Source organism: Cygnus atratus, chromosome 17 (genome assembly GCF_013377495.2).
Source record: "Cygnus atratus isolate AKBS03 ecotype Queensland, Australia chromosome 17, CAtr_DNAZoo_HiC_assembly, whole genome shotgun sequence".
Taxonomy (NCBI): domain Eukaryota; kingdom Metazoa; phylum Chordata; class Aves; order Anseriformes; family Anatidae; genus Cygnus; species Cygnus atratus.
Genome location: NC_066378.1, coordinates 13543882 through 13563560, shown reverse-complemented (window position 1 = coordinate 13563560; position 19679 = coordinate 13543882). Strand labels below are relative to the sequence as shown.

The 19679-nt window shown below is 41.7% G+C and overlaps 1 protein-coding gene across 1 annotated transcript in view; it reads left to right on the top strand.

The window, feature by feature from the left end:
* Positions 1 to 1516: 1516 nt before the first annotated feature.
* HECTD4 (HECT domain E3 ubiquitin protein ligase 4) overlaps positions 1517 to 19679 on the top strand; it is a 72485-nt gene continuing 54322 nt past the window's right edge. Inside the window, 6 exon segments of the mRNA XM_035565750.1 lie at positions 1517 to 1708; positions 12005 to 12522; positions 15153 to 15242; positions 15597 to 15727; positions 18047 to 18155; positions 18798 to 18936. Coding sequence (XP_035421643.1) covers positions 1532 to 1708; positions 12005 to 12522; positions 15153 to 15242; positions 15597 to 15727; positions 18047 to 18155; positions 18798 to 18936 — 1164 coding nt within the window. The 5' untranslated portion in view covers positions 1517 to 1531.

The following is a 19679-nucleotide window of genomic DNA, read 5'->3' as shown; positions in this document are numbered from 1 at the left end:
CACGAACAGTCTCTTACAAAAACTGTTGATCCCAACTCTCCATAGTCTCCTCTCTCATTCCAAAGCGAGACTCTCCAGTGCAGAGGAAAATAATTAGATAATAAAGCCAAGCCTGAAGACTCTTCCGCTCTCCGATAGCTGAATGGCAGTGATATGCGACCAAATGATGTGGGATACCACACAGATGAGTAACCCATGGCTCACATGAATTTACCCGGGTCTGACTCTGACCTGACCTCATCGGCAGAGCAGGCAGCTGGGTGTGTGCTCCTGCTGCTGAATCAGCAGCACAAAAGTCTCTGTGTGGGCTGTAGGTCGTGTGCTCGGCCATCACGTGCCAAAAAGCTTCTTCTCAGCAAGATTTAATGGGTCATCCACCACCACCAGTAGACCTCACCTTACTTCGGCTTTTGTTTTTACCCAAACACCACGGTATGTTTGTTATGGTGCACTAATATATTAAACAGTTTAATCTGATCAAACAGGTAAGTAAATGTGTTGTGCTCCACCTCTGTTCAGTTGTGCAGTCACTGTTTGATGAAAAGCAGCCACTCACAATGGGAATCCCCTCAGCAATTATACACCAAAATATTTATCATTTATCATCCTATCTCCCTCGTTAACAGGATTTGTCCCTGCTACCCTGCTGAACAGCCAGGTACACCTGCCTGTGACACGCACTGCACAGGCTCGGGTGGGGGCTGAACCAACTGTGTGTGAAATTAGACCGATGGAAAATAGGCAAGGTTACACAACGGTGCACAGAAGAGAGAAAAGGCTCGATTTTTTATTTTGATCTCCTTTCTCTCCACACGTATGGCGGTGTGGTGAACACAGATAAATGTGGAGGAACGGACTGGAGGGCACACAGCTGCTTGCTGGCGAGTCCTGCGGGTTTCTGAGAGGCTTTGAGCAGCCGAGAGAGGGGGGAAAGCTGTGAGGGGAGCCACTCCCGGGGCAGGGCGCTGAGGGAGCCGGGCGTTGAAGGGGCTGGAGCGGGGCTGAGGGGAGCGGGGCAGGGCCGAGGGGAGCGGCCCTCGGGGCGGGCCGAGGCACTGAGGGGAGCCGCCGGACCGCGCCGGGAGCCGGTTGAGGCGTGCTGGGCGCCCCGGAGGCGGGGTGCCGGGGGCGTCTCCCGAGCCCTCGGGGCGGCACCCAAGGGTGCCGGGGGCGGACCCGGAGGTGGAGGGGGGGGGAGCTCGGGGAGGGTGTATTGTTCCCCGCGCGGTGCATGCCGGGCCCGCCTCAGCCCCCAACATGGCGTCGCGCTGTCACCTGTGTCTGTGAGGAGGGAGCGGGACGCGGCGGTTTGCGGGCGGCTCCCGGCGGCTCCCGGACGCCCCCCGGCCCGCTGGCGGCACCTCGCCGCGCTTCGCTGCTGCCTCCCCCGCCGCCGCCGCCGCTCGCCGCCCTCCGGCTGCCCGGTGCCCCGGCCGCTGGGCGTCCCGCTGCCCCCGCCCTGCCCCCGTCATGGGGGGGTAGCGGCAGCCGCCTCGCCTCAGCCCTGCCGAGCCCCCCCGCCGGCCGCGCCATGGGGTCCCCGGCGGCCGCCTCAGCGGCGGCGGCGGCGGCCAGCGACTCGGCGCAGTGGCTGTCGGTGAAGGAGGAGACCATCTTCCTGCACGACGGGCTGATCCGCGTCACCGACCTGGCCGAGCTGCCCAGCGAGATCATCGGGGTGGCCGAGCCCGGCGACACCGAGCTGGAGGTGAGGGGGGGGAGGCCGAGAAAAACGGGAGGGATCGGGCAGGGGGCGCCGAGGATGAGGAGGAGGAGGAGGGTGATGATGGTGAGGGGGGAGAGCGCCCAGGGAGGGCTATGGAGCCGCCTGGCACCGGGGCAGAGTTTTTTTTGCCTGGTTCCTCTGGTGGAGAGGAGCTGGCGAAGATGGAGGGTGAAGCATCGCCCGGCTGTGAATGCCGGGTTAGGCAGTAAGAGCCATGCTCGTGTCTTTCTGAGGTGGCCTTCAGCTCCGTTGTTTACAGCTCTGTGTCTTTTTGCTGTGAGGTGGTTGGTAATCAGCCAGTTTTACAGGCGGGTGCTTGGGATACTGGGGTGTTTGGGGGTTAGGCTGCCAGAGATTGCCGCTAAAGACCCAGGAGAGGGGCTGGGATTTTCCTTCCAGCTTTTTGCTTTCTCAGAACTGCTGGCGGCAGATTTTATGGCGCTGTTTTATCTGAGGAGGACGGCGAAGGGCTGAATGTCACAGCTTGTAGGTTGCTTCTGTTTCGCAGGCTGCATTTTTTTCGCTGCGTGCCTCCCTTCTCTGCTTTCACCCCGCCCTCCTCTCCAGCAGGGTGGCTTGCAATGACACAGGGTCTTTGTCAGAGGAGCTGCGTGCTGGAGCCAGGGGATGGTTCAGCGGCAGCTTTATCTGTGGCCTCTGCTTGGTCGCGGGCATTTAGGCCTCAAAACCCTTCACGAGGCTTTGGCTGCCGACACGGGGGTGTTGCGGAGAAGAAGCCCTGTGCCAGGCCAGGTGCAGGGGCTGGCAGCTCTGACAGCCTCCTTGTTCAGATCGTGACGTGTGGCCTCGACGGCGTTTGTGAGAACTTCCAACTGCCTTATCGAAGGGAAGATATTTCTTGCTGAGAGCGCGTTTTCTTTTCTGCGCGGTGTGGCAGCGGGGACTGGGATGGGAGCGCTAGCTGCTCCCGTGAAATGGATGTTGGCGAGCGTCACATGAGCGGGACGGGACGGGATTTTAAGGTGGATGACATCCCTGTGCACAAACGGGAAACGATTCTCCCTTGTGATCAGAGTCCCCTCTGGCATTCAGCGCAGCTCCTATTCAAGAATGTATTTCGATTCCATTCCATTACAGCATCGAGTCTGATGAATGTGTGAGGAAAACAGCGTTGTTAGGGCTAGATGGTAATAAAGGAGGATACCCGTTAAAAACAAACAAAAACACCTTAGCTTTTAAGATCTTACAGTCTATACCAGGAATATGTTCCAGCATGAAACTTGACAAACACTTGAGCACTGAAGAATCTTTTGTTAGGGCTGGGAAGGGTCTGTGCCTCGGCCTTTATGACACTTTTATGATGAGTGTTTCAGCAGTCCAGTGTCGTTGATTAACAGAATCCTTTCTGTTCCATTTTTTTTCCTGTTACACATGCTTGCAGCATAAAACTTTAAAATAAATAAACATTACTTTTTGCTACAGTTCTCATTTTGATCTATGGTCTTAAAAATATTGAAGCATTTTCTCTCCTTTCACTGAAAGAATAGATGGCTACAAGTGACTTATTTTTCAAGGCTTGTTTGTAAAGTGGTTTATAGTTTTTGACGCTGGTTGGGGGGTGTTTTTAAAAAAAAAAAAGACTTGAAATTTCAAGTAATATAAGTTAATTTGCTCGTAACTTTCTTTTTTTTGTGTATCTTTTAGATGAAGGGTTACCTTGGTAAACTGGAATGGCTTTGAGGAGCCATTTTGTGGAAATAGGTGCATGCATCTTATTGGAGTGTGGTCATGTTATTGACTAATACAATGAGCAGCTCATTTGCACTGTTCATACTCATAGCTGCAATGTAATAAATATAATTGAAAACGGTCCAAATGGAAATCTCTTGGGATGTGTTATTGGACAAAGGTAGGAGATGCTGCAGCTGCTGCTTTGATCAGTAAACTTCTTTGATACACTTCTTGTGCTTTGTCAGTGGCAGTGAGAACCCTGATTGACTCTTCTATATGAAGTGGTTAATTAAAAATGGTTTACATTTAAATGGATACTCTTTGTTTTGTTTTGAAAGTATAATTCTGGTCTGTTTTGCTTAAATATCCCTTTAAAGAGCATATTGGTGAGTAATGTCAGTGTACTTGCACGTGCTTCCTTTGTCCTTCTGTTCAAAGGTTTTGTCTACTTATAAAATGAAAAGCAGGGAAAACGTGTTACAGTACTGGCATTATACCAAAAAGGGTTTATGAAAATTTAGACCCCTTTCAACTCCCAAATGATTTTTCTAATATCTATTTAGCTCAGTGTGTGTATGTATTTATATATATATATATATATATATATATATATACACATATAAACACACACACATATAAAATTTTCCCATTAATAGTAGGTTCCAAAAGTGTTAGCATTCTTTCATGTGAAGGTAATTTGTTCTAGGGGTACCTTTTAATTCCAAGTGTCATTTGTTTTTTATTTTTAATTTTTATGTGCTGTAAATGACGTATACCAACTTTTCAGACTGACTGTCAGCATATTTGCAAAGATGTATTACCACAAAGAAAAAGGGTGCTTTTAAAAAAAAAAAAAAAAAAAAAAAGTTGATTTGTTTTTAACGTTGATAGATTTCTGTAATGTTAGAAACCACTTCTGGTAAGGGTTTCCCGATCAGGCCCTCTTGCTAGGAAGAGACCTAGATTAGTTAGCGATACAAGCCTTTTGTACAGAGGAATGACTTTCAAAGTGCATAAGGTCTTCTGCTTCTTGGAGACAGCCGTATGTGGCTGGCTAGCAGCTGAAGATGTTGCCATGACATTTTGCCCAGTCTCTGCCTCAGATGTCGATGCCTGCGCAGGAGGGGCAGCTTAATGGAAGGTGAGCCGTTCTTTCATGTGCCACGGGGGAATCTGCACCGCTTCCAGAATCCTCCCAGTCAAATGTCTTTCGCAGAGCCAGTAACCCTTGGGACGGGGCCAGGAGGTATGTCTGAAGGTAGCAGTCCCTTAAAACACGTAGTTTAATCTGCCGTTGTGCAAGAGTCATGTGCTGTGTCTTACGAGAATGCCAGCAATATAAATTGTTAATTGTGTAAATGCTAACCCTTGGTAATGTAATAAGAAGGGCATTACTGAACAGTGGTTGTTCATAGAGGCTGTTACATAGCCTCCAGGTGATAAACTTGTTTCTAGACAGTTTCATTTGGCTGCCATACATTGCCGTTGTTATCCTGCCGTTTAAGGAGGACTTGTTCCTGCTCTTCCATTTGTGTCCAGTACTTCATTAGTTTTAAAAGTGCAGCATCAACAGTTTTTCAGCTTAATTAGCGATATGTTCAGTTATATTTTTCCTCAAGGTAGTAGGTGGGGTAAAGACAAATCTTTAATACCTAGGCACAGTATAAAGTAGAACAACCTTATGTGCCACTCCACCCCTGTAACTTGTAAGCTCTCTGTTTTATATAACAGCCTAACAGAAATAATAGTCATTTGGATATCTGGTTTTCCTTTGTTTGCTCTAACATGAGGTAGGGGCTGCATTTCCAGCAGCAGTAGCTGTCTGGATCCTGTATTCCTGTCCTCATTTAATATTTTGATTCACATCGATCTCCGTTATTGTAGGACAGGATATGAGGTGCCGCTGGGCAGTGGGCAGTTGTCTCTCTGTGCTGTTGATAGATTATTTTTCCACACCTACATTTAATTAAAAATAAGGTGGTGGTTTTTCTTCTTTTGCCCAGTAAGGTCTGGGCTAGCCACGTAGCGAGAAGTCCAGCACTATTTGAGCAGAACGTGCCAATCCTGTGACAACTCGTGTTTTTGGTCAAAATGATTTCGTCTTGGAGGTGTCTGCTACACTTGAAACTTTCACCCGCTTCCCTCGTGGATTAGCAGAAACGTTTTGTTGCTTTTCCCTGACTCCTGAAGGAGAGGGTAATTATCTAGGTCAGTGCTTCCCAAACCTTTCTGGTTGCGACCCTACTTCCATCTCCGAGCTTCACTTCTGTCAAGCTAAAAGTCTCTAATGCCAACGTAAACAATTGGCTTTTTACGAGGTGGGTGACCCTTCTTGGGGTTACGGCCTCTCGCTGGGGAACCGCTGATCCAGGCGTGTCTGTCGGGCTGGTCGCGTTCCTGCTCCTGCCTTTGGCATCCCCTTCAAATGCTGCAATTCGTCTCAGATATCAAGGTTGTTTAATGAATTTGTACAGGTACAAAAAGATGGTCTGGCACAATATTGTGTGTGCAGTAAAAAGGTATGGGTTTTTCGTGCTTATTTCAGAGCAAGCAATTAGGTTTCTAATGCTTTCACAAGGGAGAATAGTACATGCTTTTAGCTGAGTTGTTAAAAAGCAGTGCTGCTATATCCAGGCTTATGAATCGATAGAGGCCTTGAGCAAGGTGATACAGTTAAAATTCCTTGGAGCAGGAAAAAAAACCAGAATGGTCTTGAAACTTCTGATTTTAAATGGGAAGTGCATCTCTGTGACATTGGAGTTCTCCATTGCAACACTAACTGCATAATGGAAGCATGTAGCAGCTCCTAAGAAACCGCAAATTTTCAGTATATAAAACATCAGGATGAAAGTGTTTGCACATATATAAATATAAACACACAGTCATAACAAACAAGCCCTATAGAGGGTTGAGAAAAATGATTTAAAAGAAATCAAGGCAGTGTTTTTCAGTAAGACAGCTTCCCGCTGTGTGTCTCCAGAAATTGCTGTGAGCAGAAATGCTGTTACCCGGCAGAACAACAGAAAGTGGAGGACTAAAAGTATGTATACAATGTTGTTTATGGAAGCAGCTTACATTTTGATGTGTATTTCAATTTTCAGGCTATCTTAAAACTGTAGATTCTGGTATTTCTTTTATAGAACATTCTATAAATCTTGGAATTCAGTCCTCCCTATATGATTTTAGTTGTAGGGTCAAAAGAACCAAGTAAGCAAGCGGTGCTCCCTGTATGTTAATGCTGTGGTGCACAAGAAATGACCTTATAGCTGTAGCATGGTGTTGGAAGTATTGCACTTAACTCTTATGCCTCTGTTAACGATATCTTATGATTTTGGGGTTGTTTCTGCCTTTCTCTATGGTTTGTTCCCCCTTCTGTGAGATTAGGATAATGCGTATTTAATGCTCGGGGGATATTATGGACGTAAATGATATTGGTAAATGTGCCACCATTTTCAGAGAGTTGCTCTCTTTATGTGCAAAGTTCAGCCAATTTAATTACGTAGAGAAAGAACTAAATGCTGTTTTAGAGATATATTGCAAGTGAAAGCTCTTATAACTTGAGGAGAAAGTACACCTTTGTGAGCAGCGTCATTGTTCGTCAATTCCGTATGTAAGAGAATTAACACTGAATGAAAGCAGCATATTCAGCATGAGACTGATTTAAAAAAAAGTGTTCACATCTGTCATTGGCCAGGCATTTTCTTCTTCCATTTCCATTCTACTTCTTTCCATTCTGCCTACCGCTCCACACCTGGTAACTGGGCTACGCCAAAAATCTAGCTTAAAAAGAGAAAATAAAAGAATCAAACAAAACAAAAACAGTAGGGGAGGGGGGCTGGTTGTGAAAGCACAGCGCTCCTGCCAGCACCAGGGACAGCAAGAGGGGACAGGAATTGTAGCTGGAGGAAAAAGCTGCCTTTTAGTGGCAGCTCACTTCTAAATTTACTTAATGTGGTCATAAAACCTCAAGCTAAAGCTCTTCGTGTAGATTAGCGTGTCTTAATTGTAGCGTGTCCCGTGCTCGCTGTCGGTAGAGAAGCTCTTCACCCTAACAGTTGTAGGTGCCGCTGGCTGCTTTCTGGAACAGCACCGACAAAAAAAATGTTTAATGGGAAGAAGTCTCTGGGTAAAGTCTTGTCCCGGGTGAAATGGGACAAAAATTGGATACGGCAGGACAGATGACAGCCACCCCATAGCCGGTCATCTAGAATTAGATCTGTCTCTTGCTTCTCAATGTTGAAGATGTCAGTGAACAGACTGGTTGAACTTTTGGATCACTCATTTTCTTGTTAAAATATTTATTAAAATTGATTTTAAATATTGAATAAAGAAATAACATATAAAGACAAGATACTCTAAAAGTAGTGACAATTAAGTTTTTATTAACACAGTGTTTAACTACATGTGATTTCAGGCTATTAAGCGTGAGACTTTCAAAACCAAAACTTTTCAAAGGTAGTTTTGCTAACGAAGTAGGCTTAAAGTTGCAAAATGTGATGGTCACAGTCACAGGGTAGTCACTGTGTTTTCAAAGGGACTGAAGAATAGAATTCTTATTTACAAAAACTATCAACATGATGTTTACCCTACTTACAAAATCAGATTTAGACAAAGATCCTCTTGAGAAATGTTTTATTTCTTCCCCTAATTCTGGTGCCTTGGTTATTGAATGTTTGCGAGGTAAGTGACGTTTTGAGTTGTTCTTTTTTTCCACCAGAAGCTATTCTATAAAACTTTCCATTTCTATTACAGTGCAGTTTCTTTTGTTTGCTTAATATTATTGATTGTTCCTATGGGAAATGTGAATTTGTCTTCTCTAAAAGCAGGAATTGAACTATTTTAACTCTACCAATGTACTTAAAGTAGACAGATCTTAAATTTATTTTCCTCAATTCTCTTTGTATTTGTCTTTCTTAAATGGCTACGGTATACTAATTGCTAAACAGCATCTTCACTTTTTTTGGGTTCTTATTTCCTTAGCACGTTAATGTGCATTATTTTTGTAGCTTGGCTATTTATCTTCTGAGTTTTCTTCTATCATTTGCCAATTCTGAATATAATCTGTCTGTTCGCATTTTATTTAGAGTTCTTCCTTTGCACATATGTATGGTTCTTTCCTTTATTTATGCCAGTGCGATGGTGTTACTGCTGAGCTGCTATTTCTGTTAGAGGCTGCCTTTTGAGATGTAGGTGCTTGGGTAACTTGTTTTATGGCAAAGTGAAGTGATTTGTTCCCTCCTTTCCAAGCTTTTAGATTCTGTTTAAGCTTGGTTACTCAGAAACGAGCGGTGCTGCGAGGTGACTGATTTACTGGTTCGGGTGACTGCTTGTGCTGTGCTGGTGTTCGGTTCTCTTTGCTTCTGAGATCTCCCCAAGTGTTGCAAAGGTAAATGCAGAGCCAAGGTGCCCAAATAGCACTAATGAAAGGATGCTGGAAAGCAGTCCTAAATCAGAGCCCAAACTCAGATGTAAGTATTGAGGCACCCAAGAGGCAGGGAAAGGGACTTTCACCCCTTGTTGGATGAGTAATCGCTGTTCAGTGGAGTATCAGGGAGGACAGCTTGGGTAACAGCCGTGTGCATCCGCAGGGAAATGAATCTCTGCCTCTTTTAACAATGAGAATGTTCAGATCATCTATGGGTAGGAAAAGAATAACCTAATTTGGGGGAGAAGGATTAATTTTGCTGGAGGGGTGGGTAAAAGGGAGGTTTGGCGGAGTAGGCCAGGTTTCATAGCCAGAAGAAAACCTCTTTAGTGGTGCAGCCTGCGGCTAGAAGTGTTTAGAATGGCAGCCTCTGGGAGCCACGTCCTAGGGAGAGCTGCAGTGAATCAGCTGGGTAAAGGAAGGGACAGACCTCTCTGAATGAATCCTAGAAAATCTATTCTAAAATAATTTATACTATTTCCTTTCTTCATCTGTCTTTTGTAAACACTGGTAGTTGCATTGTCTGCTTTGGACTTTGTGAATGTTTTTTTTTTCCACTTTACTTTAACCCGCTTTGACTTCAGATAGACTTCAAAATAACGAGCTTTGCCTGAAGATGTGAGAAACTAGTCAGCGTGCCGAGAAAACCTCAGTAAGGGCCGTGGTTCCCTTGGGAAGCCTTCAGACTGTGCGAAGGGAAGCAGTATGGATAGCACAGAGCAGCTGAAGCTCTGTCGGTGTCAGGTCAGGAAGAGGGGTGTTTTGATAACCAGAAGTGGGATGGTTCCCTGGTGTGTACCTCTGAACCCTGAAAGTTCCCAAATTGTTGGTTGGAGCCAGTCACTGAAAATTTTAGTCTTGAAGCTCTTCTTGAGGATGTCTCTGAGGATTTACCTCTAGTCAATACAATGAAGACTCAGCTAAACCGTGGGACCTGAGAAATAAGAGAGTGGAACCCAGAGTGACCGCTTCTCGTAAGTGTGCCTTCAGCTGGACACTAGGAAGTGACAAAATTTCAGGGTTAATATCCCAAACGCATAACTTTCCGTAACAGTTTGGTTACAGTTTTATCGAAGAGAACCTATCAAATGTAACATTGGTAACTTAGAGGAAACTAAAAAACGTTTCTGAGTTCCAGCTGGAACTCTCTCTTTGGTTGACTTTGCAATTTGGCTGAAATAACTCAATTCTCACATGTCTGAGTGTTTGAATATTTAAACCCTCTGTTTATTATTACATGCTAGGCGCAGATTTAGCTCAAAGTCCAAACAAGGTTGCACAAAGTTCATGAATTAATACAGTGATATAGAGGGACTTAAAAAAAAAAAAAAAAAAAAAAAAAAAAAAGTCGTGCCCACCTAAATTATGCAATATTACCTGGCATGGATTGTGGGGTTCCACTACCTTACAGAAAGGGGACAAGACACGGGCGACCCCTTCCAATCTGTAGCTGTAGTGCTTGTTGTGATCTAAAGGGAAAGTCAGGCAGGCGCATCAGGACTTGTCTTTTGGGGTGTCTTTGTTATTAGTTCAGCTAAGGACCGTAGACTTCTTTTCTTCAGCATTTCACTCAAGTTGAAAACGTTGGTTCTTTCCTCCTCTGCCGCAGCTTGTTACTGCTTAGCTGAGGACCTGTCACATACTTAGTTCAGTTCAAGGAAGTCAAAAGCAAACCGTTTTAGAATGCAATTGCATCTATAATAGAAAACAATTAAGCTTATTTTTGAGACAATGGAACATACAAATTAACAGGAGGTAGTTATTTTAAATACATAATATATCATTTAGGGATTGGTATTCTTAATCTCTTTGAAGAAATTAATAAAAGAGATTGAGTTTTCAGAAGCTCAATCCTAACGTCTATTCAAATGTAATTATTATGTGAATTGCACTTTGGAATTGCACTTTAAAGTGAACTTTTCATGACTCCAATGGGAAGTGTTTGGGCTGTACTGAAAAGCTGTTTAATTGACTTTAGCAAGGGTGTTTGTAGAAATGGCAGATGTGATTTGTCCTGAAGCATTTTATCAAGCTGTTCGAAATTGTAGAATTAGGCAACCATCTATTTCATATTCTGTATAACTGCTGCCTATAATAATAAAAACTGCATGAAGTTACCCATTGCACTTCTTCATCTATCACATTTTCCTTCCCTTAGCGTGTAAACAGGGGGAGGGAAGGAAAGGCTCAGAGCGTGCAGATGGGCTGAGAAGTGTGTTTGGGGTGGCTGAGGGCAGCGAGGCCTGCAGGCAGGAGCCCTTTGGACGCTGGATCCAAAGTATCAGGAAATGTGGAGCTCGTTGCTCTCCTTGAGGTTGCCAGAGCTAAAGTGACTTTGCTGATCTCAACTGTTGTATTCTGTAAGGAGAATTTGTCTGTAAATCACCCAAAATTGTGAGTTCCCTCAAGTACCAGGCTGGGTACTAACCCATAAATATGTTTTTCTGTTACCGCTTGCTTATTTTCTGTTGCAGCTTTGTTTCCAATTCTGCTTAGAAGTGCCAAAAAGACCTTCTTTTTTTTCCTGTCTGAAATGATGATGAGGCTTTCGGGTTTTTAAACTATGGCAGCAACTGGATATATTTTGAAGAAGATAGCTGAGTGTAATATGATCAGATTGGGGAGGGAAAAAAACAGGGAAGGGAGAGCATGTAACTAGGCTGTTAATTTGGTTTACAGAACAGATGGTGTTTTGGTTTGAAAAGCTCTAGAACTAGAACATACAGATTCCTATTACAAAATACCTTCACCTACTGTTTTTCATAGAGGGGTTCTAAACTTGCCACCACCGCTCAGTCCTTGAATTTCCTAGCAAAATTGTCTCAAAACCCTGTCACACTGGAGCTTTTAAGATATTTCACGTGTTTTTCTTTTAAAATCTGTATTATTGTTGTTTTAGCACCATGTTTGAAAGTTTAAAAACCTCAATCCCCAGCTTCAGCAGCAGTGCCGACTCAGCAATAACAGACTGCACACCACTCGCCTGTTCTTTGTCCTCCAATTTAACTTTTCTTAATGCGCAGAATTTTTTAATTTTAAATAACGAAACAAAAATCCTACGGTCTCTTGTAGAGGACAGCTTGTCTAGATATACTAGAGGCATGTTAACTTTTTTTTCCTTAGAGAACCTGCCTAAATGCCAATGTTTTCCCTCCTTCCAGATCCTGACGTTTGAGACCAAGAACCCGACCGAGCTAGCTGAGCGGTTACGCTCCGTGTGTGGGAACCAGAGCAATGCTTACGCTCGCCTGCTGGAGTACCGACTGAACGCCCTGCGCGGACTCTGGAACGCCCAGCGCCAGCTGGCCTTGGAGGAGCAGCACGACCGGGAGAGCTCGGGGGACGAAGAAGCACTGGCCTTGCTCAAGCGTCAAGGCTTGTTACAACAGCCCGAACAGGCGCCCTTCACTTCCCGAATGGGGCTTCTCCTGGTCTTTCCCCTCATTCAGTCTCAAAGTAGAACAGACCCTTCCCTCTGTAACATAACTGCTGAGGTGCTATTGAATTGCCTTCGAGACTGCCAGCCTTTGAGCTTGACTAAGGAACCAGCTGACTGTCTCAATGGGATAGAGTCTCTGCTGTGCTCCTGGCTGGAAGAGACTTCTGTTTCGGGCCATCAGATTCCATATAAGCAAAAAGAAAATGCTGCTGCCGCCCTAGTTGCCTTGGCTTGTGCAAGGTAAGGAAACTGGATTGAGATGAAGTTGTGGTTGATGTGGATAGTAAGTGTTTATATTTCAAGGTAGGAATCAAAAATGATGTGACTGTATTGTTGACGTTCATTTTTGGTTTACGTTAGTGTTTTTCTCTCTAATATTTAAATACTCCTTTGGAAAAGGTAAAACTGGTAAAATAAGCATTTATTTTTTGCGTGTGTTTAGCATATGTAAAAACAGAAGGATCTACATTAGAAATGTCTCTTGTGCATATTGCTGCTTCTACTTCAATGATCTCTTCTAGGAATGGTTCCAAGTGTTTTTATCGTGGAGAGAAGTTGTCTCTCTTTTCCCTTTGCACTGCCCCATTAGTCCTGTAGCTTATGCATCTTTCTTCAGATGAAGAAGTAGAAAGCATCGCTGCCAAGATGCAGGACAATTCATTTCAGATTTCACTGTTGCCCTCTGAAACATATCGAGGCATTTTTTCATTTGGTTGCCAGTGAGGAATTCGGCTACTGTAGGTTGAACTGTCCTGTGCTTATGGGTTTAGCACGGCATTAGGCAATCTAGGACAAAATGGCCATTACAGCCTTTAATATAGGTTGACTGAAATGGTTTATTGACATTATTGACGTCCTTCTAGATCCTTCTGGTTTTGGGGAATGGGGCCTGGGGAAACAGATAGGACCACAAAATTCAGCCATGTGAAGGTGGGTCTGCAGTCATGAGTTGCCTTTTGCAAATCTTGGCCTTAATGTTTAACGTTTCTTAGATTGCATCCTTCTCTGTCAAGTTTAACTCTGCTTTAAGATGTTGAAGTTCTCAGGAGTTGTCACAATTTACTTTAAGAAGCATTTCTTCAAATGAAAAACAATTTCTATTGGACTTGTTCTAGTGAAGTCGAAGAAATCTACTGTATGCGGCAAACGCTTGAGCACTGGCAGCTACCTTATCTGAAAAGCAAAGCACTTGAATGTAGCTCAGATAAATAAGTTGTTTGGATTTGGTAAACAGGATCTTTTTTTTTTCCTCCCTCTCCTAGATGTCAGTTTTCAGAAGCTATGGCCTGTTCTTTTCTGGGTGACTCTGTAAAAGACCTACATTTCAGATGCAGCTTTTCAAATGAAAGATGGTCTTGTATTTTCCTTGCAAATCTGCCTTGCATTGCTTACTGAGTTGTAACATCCTAACATGCTTTGTTACCTGTGAAAGCCCTGCATTTTTCATTTAAGTGTGAACGTTGTGTGTTGGGTACTTTTGGTAAAGGAAAAAGCCTTCAAAATGAGATGATTCTTGAGATTCCTAGTTGCAATTTTGGGTGCTTCACATTACTAAAAATAAAACAGGATGAATATTGATTTAAATAATGAATTAAGGTGCTTTGAAGTATTCAGTGTTATTTTCTTCAAGCTGAATTTTATCAGTGAAAGCATTAGGTTGAAGATAAAAGTGGGGAAAACATGTTCTTGGAGGTGCAGGGGGAGACAATGGCCGTAAGAGAGTTAAAGAGCCAAGGCCAACCATATGTGGCAGAAAGCAAAAGGCTGTGTTCAGCAGAGTGCTTGGTAGGGATCTCTTCAATTCATCAGTCATGCTTCTGGAGAAATCAATTCATAACTGGCTATTATATCCAAGACGCAGTCAAGAACCTTGTATTTAGCTAGGCTATTGTGCCTGGAAATAAAGCCAACCACTTCTTTCAGAAAATGTAACTTCTTCCTAATAATATGTTGATCTTTCAAGTAGAAACTGTAGAACACATTTTTAAACACCTCTGTATCTCATTTCTACAGAAATACAGTGTTTTCCTCCGTGTTAACATACAGATTCCATAAGTTCTCATCCCTGCTCCCCCCCAAAAAAAAAAAAAAAAATTAATCTTATGAATGAGCAAGCACTACAATTAGAATTACAAACTCCATCTGTTTGTAAATACCACAGTAAAATTTTAAAGCAGCACATTTTTAGGCAGGATCAGAAATGACTTTTACTTAGGTTTAGTTTTGTTTTCTGAAGTGTCTGGTCCTTGTATACACTTAAATCTATCGCTTCAGAAGGGGAAAAGCTTCCAACTTCGTGTTTGGAAGCAAAGTAATCAGACTCTCAATAATAAACTAATTAGTTTGGTATTTTCTTTTATTCAAGAAAGCCATCTCTGAGTGTGGTCTGCAGCAGCTCTTACTAATCCTTTTGGCTCAGCCCCAGGAAGACCCGCAGATTAGGTTGGAAGATCTGAAAACGGTTAATCAGCTACAAGAAATATTGGAAGTAGCTGCCTGTAGTAGATGCAAACCTGAGGCCTTTTATCATGTGCCTAGATTGCTTTTTCTGCACATGTTGTTTATGACACAGCTGCTGCTCTCCCTACCTGCATGGGGCTTCATCTTCTTCCAAAAAGACAGGGTGACTCAGAGGGGCGGTTTGCCAGCACGCTGCCTTTATGTTACCCTCTCTTCCTCTTTTCACTTCCTCCACAAAAGGATGAAAATCATCCAGAAAAGAAATGCAAATTAGAAAAGAATCTTGATGAAATATCTCGGATATTCTCTCTTTATGGTGCTGGATATTATATTCTACGTAGATGCTGTTTGTGTGCATTCAGTCTTGTTTCGATAGACATCTTTTATTCATGTTTTTCTTATCCTTTTAGAGGGTCGCTGAAAACCTTTGTTCATACAGTGCATCTATTACAGAAACAGACTGATCTAGGATCCTTGCCTGTGGCTGATGTATTATACAGGTTTGTAGTGACTTTTTCTAATTGTAGCACTTTTGCACCAGCTCTGAAAATGTGTAAATGCATTTACGGATTAATGTCTTTAAATGTGATTAAAAGGCTTTAGGGTTTTTGAAAGCTCTAGGAAAGATTGAAGTTTACTCAGTTGCAGAAGGAAAACATTAGGAAGTAAAATCTAAAAGGATCCACTATTTTTTTAATGAAATATTGATGATTCTTGTAAGCATCTTACGAACTCTGACAGAGGAAATAATACTTCTTTAAAAAAGTTTTTTAAAAAAATCTTCATCTTAACTTTTGATGTAGGTAATTTTTGCTATCACTGTTTTCTGTGCAACTTATTTTTTGTGCTTTAAGGTTGTTGCTTTTGGAGGGGGGACCTGGATCACCCTCTTGTTTGCTTGGAGGAAAGCATATAGTGTCTTGGGGCTTCGAAGACATGTTACCTGCACCGGATGCTAACAGTAGTTCCAGCGGTGAAAATAAAGGTAAATTATTTTGTGTCTGTCAGTATCAGCGGAGGAGGACAAGAATACTTTTTGTGGTGATAATTTAAAAAATAAAAAATTTTTAAAAAAATAATGTAAGGCTTTAGAGTTGAAAAGGATTTCTTCTTTTCTGCTGGAAGTCACATTAAAGCAACTACAGTACGTGTCAAATAACTGAAAGCTGAAGGGCTTAGAAAGGCCATCTGGGGGGAGAACTGGACATCACAAGAGCATCCCCAAGCCTAAGATATAACAAGGGGGGAGAGCAGCAGTGGCTTGGGCACTTTGTTGTCGTAGTGTGAATATACAAAACTGAAGTTTTGAAAACATGGACCTGACATTTCAGGCGTACTAAGTGATGTACATTGTTCGGCTTGTCATACCCGTTCTTATTAAGCTAATCTAGCTAGATACGTGAATGACTTTTTGTAAATTGATTTGGGGATCAGATAGAAAAAAGTATCCTTTTTATAGTTTTGTATTAAAATGAAGAGGGTAAATCTTAAGCTACACTAACGTAACTAATGTTAACACACCAGACTTATCATTTTTTTCAAATACAAGTTGTTAGGGTTCAGAAAAGTGTTACTTTTTGGTTTCTGAAGATCAGCTTCCCTTTTTGAATTGTCCAGTAATCAAGTTGGAGCAAACCTTCAAAAGCTGTAGCTATAGTGACCCTCTCTGACTTCAGTGGGAATTTTACAGAGAGGTCAAACTGATTTATGGATATTATCCACTCATTAGCTTTTCAGTAAGTGTAATCTATTTGTCCTGTGCAGTATCACTGTATTCAATAGCTATCGCTGGCAGAGCATGTTTATTTTTAGAAGTACAAGTTCATTGTTTTTTTCCCCCCTTTCCCTGTTTTCCTTTTGTTTCTGTTGAATCGGTCTTGTATGGTTATTTTTAATGTTTTGCCTTGTATTTCTTTTCCTGAATTAATTTTCAGTTTTTCCGCTTTGCCTGCTTACTGTTTTTGCAATAATTAAGAGGCTTCATGTAGCTTTTGAAATATTAGGTCAAGCTTTGATGACATCTCATTAAGTTTAATGCAAGCTGTAGGAAATTACAAATCTGAGTTGTCATTTTAGGCTATGTGCAAATTCAATGAAGACATCTATATCTGGAAGAAGTTTTCTTGCTGTGAGAGTGACTAGATATTTTTTCTTCCCCTAGATGACTGTTCGGATTATGTGAACTTAAGTAGGTTGACTGAAATGGTTTATTGACAGCCCTGTTACAAGGCTTTGTCCTGTGTGTCTGTTCTTGATTGTTAATAATTACTACTTTGTGAGTGACTGAGCTGTGGTAGAAATACGTTTTGTCTCAATTTAGCAAAGTTCAGAGGTGGAAGGGACTGCTGTAAGAGAAGCATGGTGTTGCACGAGAAATTAGATCAAGGCTCAAGATTAGATTACGTCTTCCACGCAAACAGTATGTTAGAGCAGCGGTGGTTGTCCTGAGCTTGTGTAGTCATAAATCTTACTTCTATTTTATCTTCTAGTTCTGGGTCCTGAACATTACCTGTTGCAAAACCAGGAGAGAATGATCTTCTGCTCCTTTGTGTCATTCTGAAAGCGTTTTAATAGCAAATGCCCAAATTATTTTATATTTAGGTAAAGGAATTTTCCACTCGACATGAGTTCTGTTGTTTAGTCCTGTGTTCCTATGCACAGTTGGATATGCTAGTCTGGTTCCTACAGTATTTACAGTTCTGAATAGTGTGCAGAAGAGCCAGTTTAAACTTATGGCCCAAGCTTCTGTTAAATATATATAGACATATCTTGTTTATATATAAATTAATATCTTAATGTGATATATTTCAGCAATACCAGAAGACTGGTCTTTAACACTAAAATGAGAGCATAATACACAGGAAAAGAAAATTATTCAGAAATAGATGATACACTGTTTTTTTTCATGATTCAAATGAACTAACATCATTTATTGTCTCAGAAGGGAAGCTGGGTGACTAGTACCTAATTCCTTTTATTTGGCAACACTTGGAAATTTAAATTAGCCTTACAGTGTTTGTGCAAGTTGTGTGCAATCCAGACACCACTTTAAAGGTTGAATGAAAGGTAAAGAAGCTGCAGTAAAAAGAATGAGTTTTGACTAGGTTATGGTATCTCTTAGAACACTGAATAATAAATTCAATATTTAAAAAAAGTGGTTCTGACTTGTCAGTTTTGACCTGTCTTGAACATCTGTTGGTTTTCAGTAGCTCTTGTAGCTACAGCAGAAGTGTAATGACCATGGAGAATTTCTAGTTTTGTGTTATATCAAAGGTCTCTGCTCTATTCTTTCTTTCTGATTCAGATGCAGACTTAGGACGCTGTCTTGCAGCAGATGGGCTCTATCTTTATACAACTAATTCAGTGGGCAGAGGAATAAGCAAACTGGGATCTGGATTACATGGTACTTTGCGGTAAGTGACAGCATTGTTGAATATTTGCTAGTCTGCAGATCTGTTTGGAAGAATGTAAATTGTTATTTTGGTAAACCTTTCTCAAATGTTAGGAGTAACAAGATTAGAGTATGTTACACGTTTTCATTAAGAGTTATTCTAATGTTTTGGTCTTATCTGAAAGTCATCTCGAGTGTTTTCTCTAGAATCATAGAATAATGTAGGTTTAAAGGGACCTCTGGAGGCCACGTAGTCTAGTCTTCTGCAAAGAAGTATAGTAGCAGAATAGCTGGTATTTCAAATTTTTATTTTTGAATGTATATTAAGTTGGTTCATTTTTCTCTGAGAGAGTGTTTCTAAAGACTATTTTTATGTATAGCTGTAAGATTGCTGGATTTGTAAGTATTTGTTTTCTAATTATGTAATTCACTGTATAAATTAGTGCAGATTTGACTAACTGTACCTCCTTGCTTCTTTATTGCTTAGAAGTCATGAGACTTCTTACGCTTAAAACCTTTGCAACGGAAATTGCTGACCTAAATTGACTTGAATTTAAGTTCAGTCAAAGTTCAGGAATGTGGTTGTGAATTCTTCTTAGAAGAATGAGCAAACAAGAAACCTGCAGAGTTTTAAAGAGTTTTAATGTACTGCTTTTTTTGTCAGTGGTTTTGTGTACTGCCGTAACGAGGAGCTGGAGACTGGGTGGGTTGCTTTTGGCAACAACAAACTTCTTCATCGGCCCGTCTCTTTTGATAATAAGCCTCACTCCCTTTTCCAGGTTGTGGATCAGCATACCCTTCAGGTAAAAGGAACAGCTAGTATGTTCATTGCAGAGTTAGCGTAAGAAAACATTCTTAAGTTATCACAGTCACTTCTAACTCTTAAGTAGTGTTGTGCTTGAAGTTTCTTCATTTTACTTTGTGAAATTGCCTTTTATAAACCCCAGTTAAAAAATTGCCTTGTAGAACTTGTAAGTTGTACTATAGATACTACTGTCTGCACACGTGTGTATGTATACGCATATATGCACATAGACGTTAGCTGTATTGTGTTATGGTAGTATTGTAAGAGAGAGTATAGTATGATCGTATTATAAACAATAGCAAAAATTGACTTCAACTGAAAACATGTTCTTCCTGAACAGCCATTATTCAGGTTTTGTTTCTGATTTAATTGGGTTTTGTAAACAACCAACTGTCATCCTTTGTAAAAATGGATAGTTTTTTACTTTGTAGTTTGCTTTTTTGTTTTTCCCTGTCTTGGTTTTAAGGATGGATTTACATATTCATGTCCAGTGTATTTCCTGAAACTGTTTGGATTCCCATCCTCTTCCAAAGTTACAAGTAATGCTTCAGAGAAGTTGCAGAAAGTAGATAAATTTTTAGTATGTGCGTTTTCCTTTTGGTACTGTGAGTATGCTTTCAGTCATTTGAGTGAAAAGAGCTAATCCTTTTATTTTTAAGCATGTCAGATGTTTAGGTGTGCAAGCTGTTTTGTATGCAATAGATCAATTTGGCAAATGTTGCACAGCAGCTCTTCAAAACA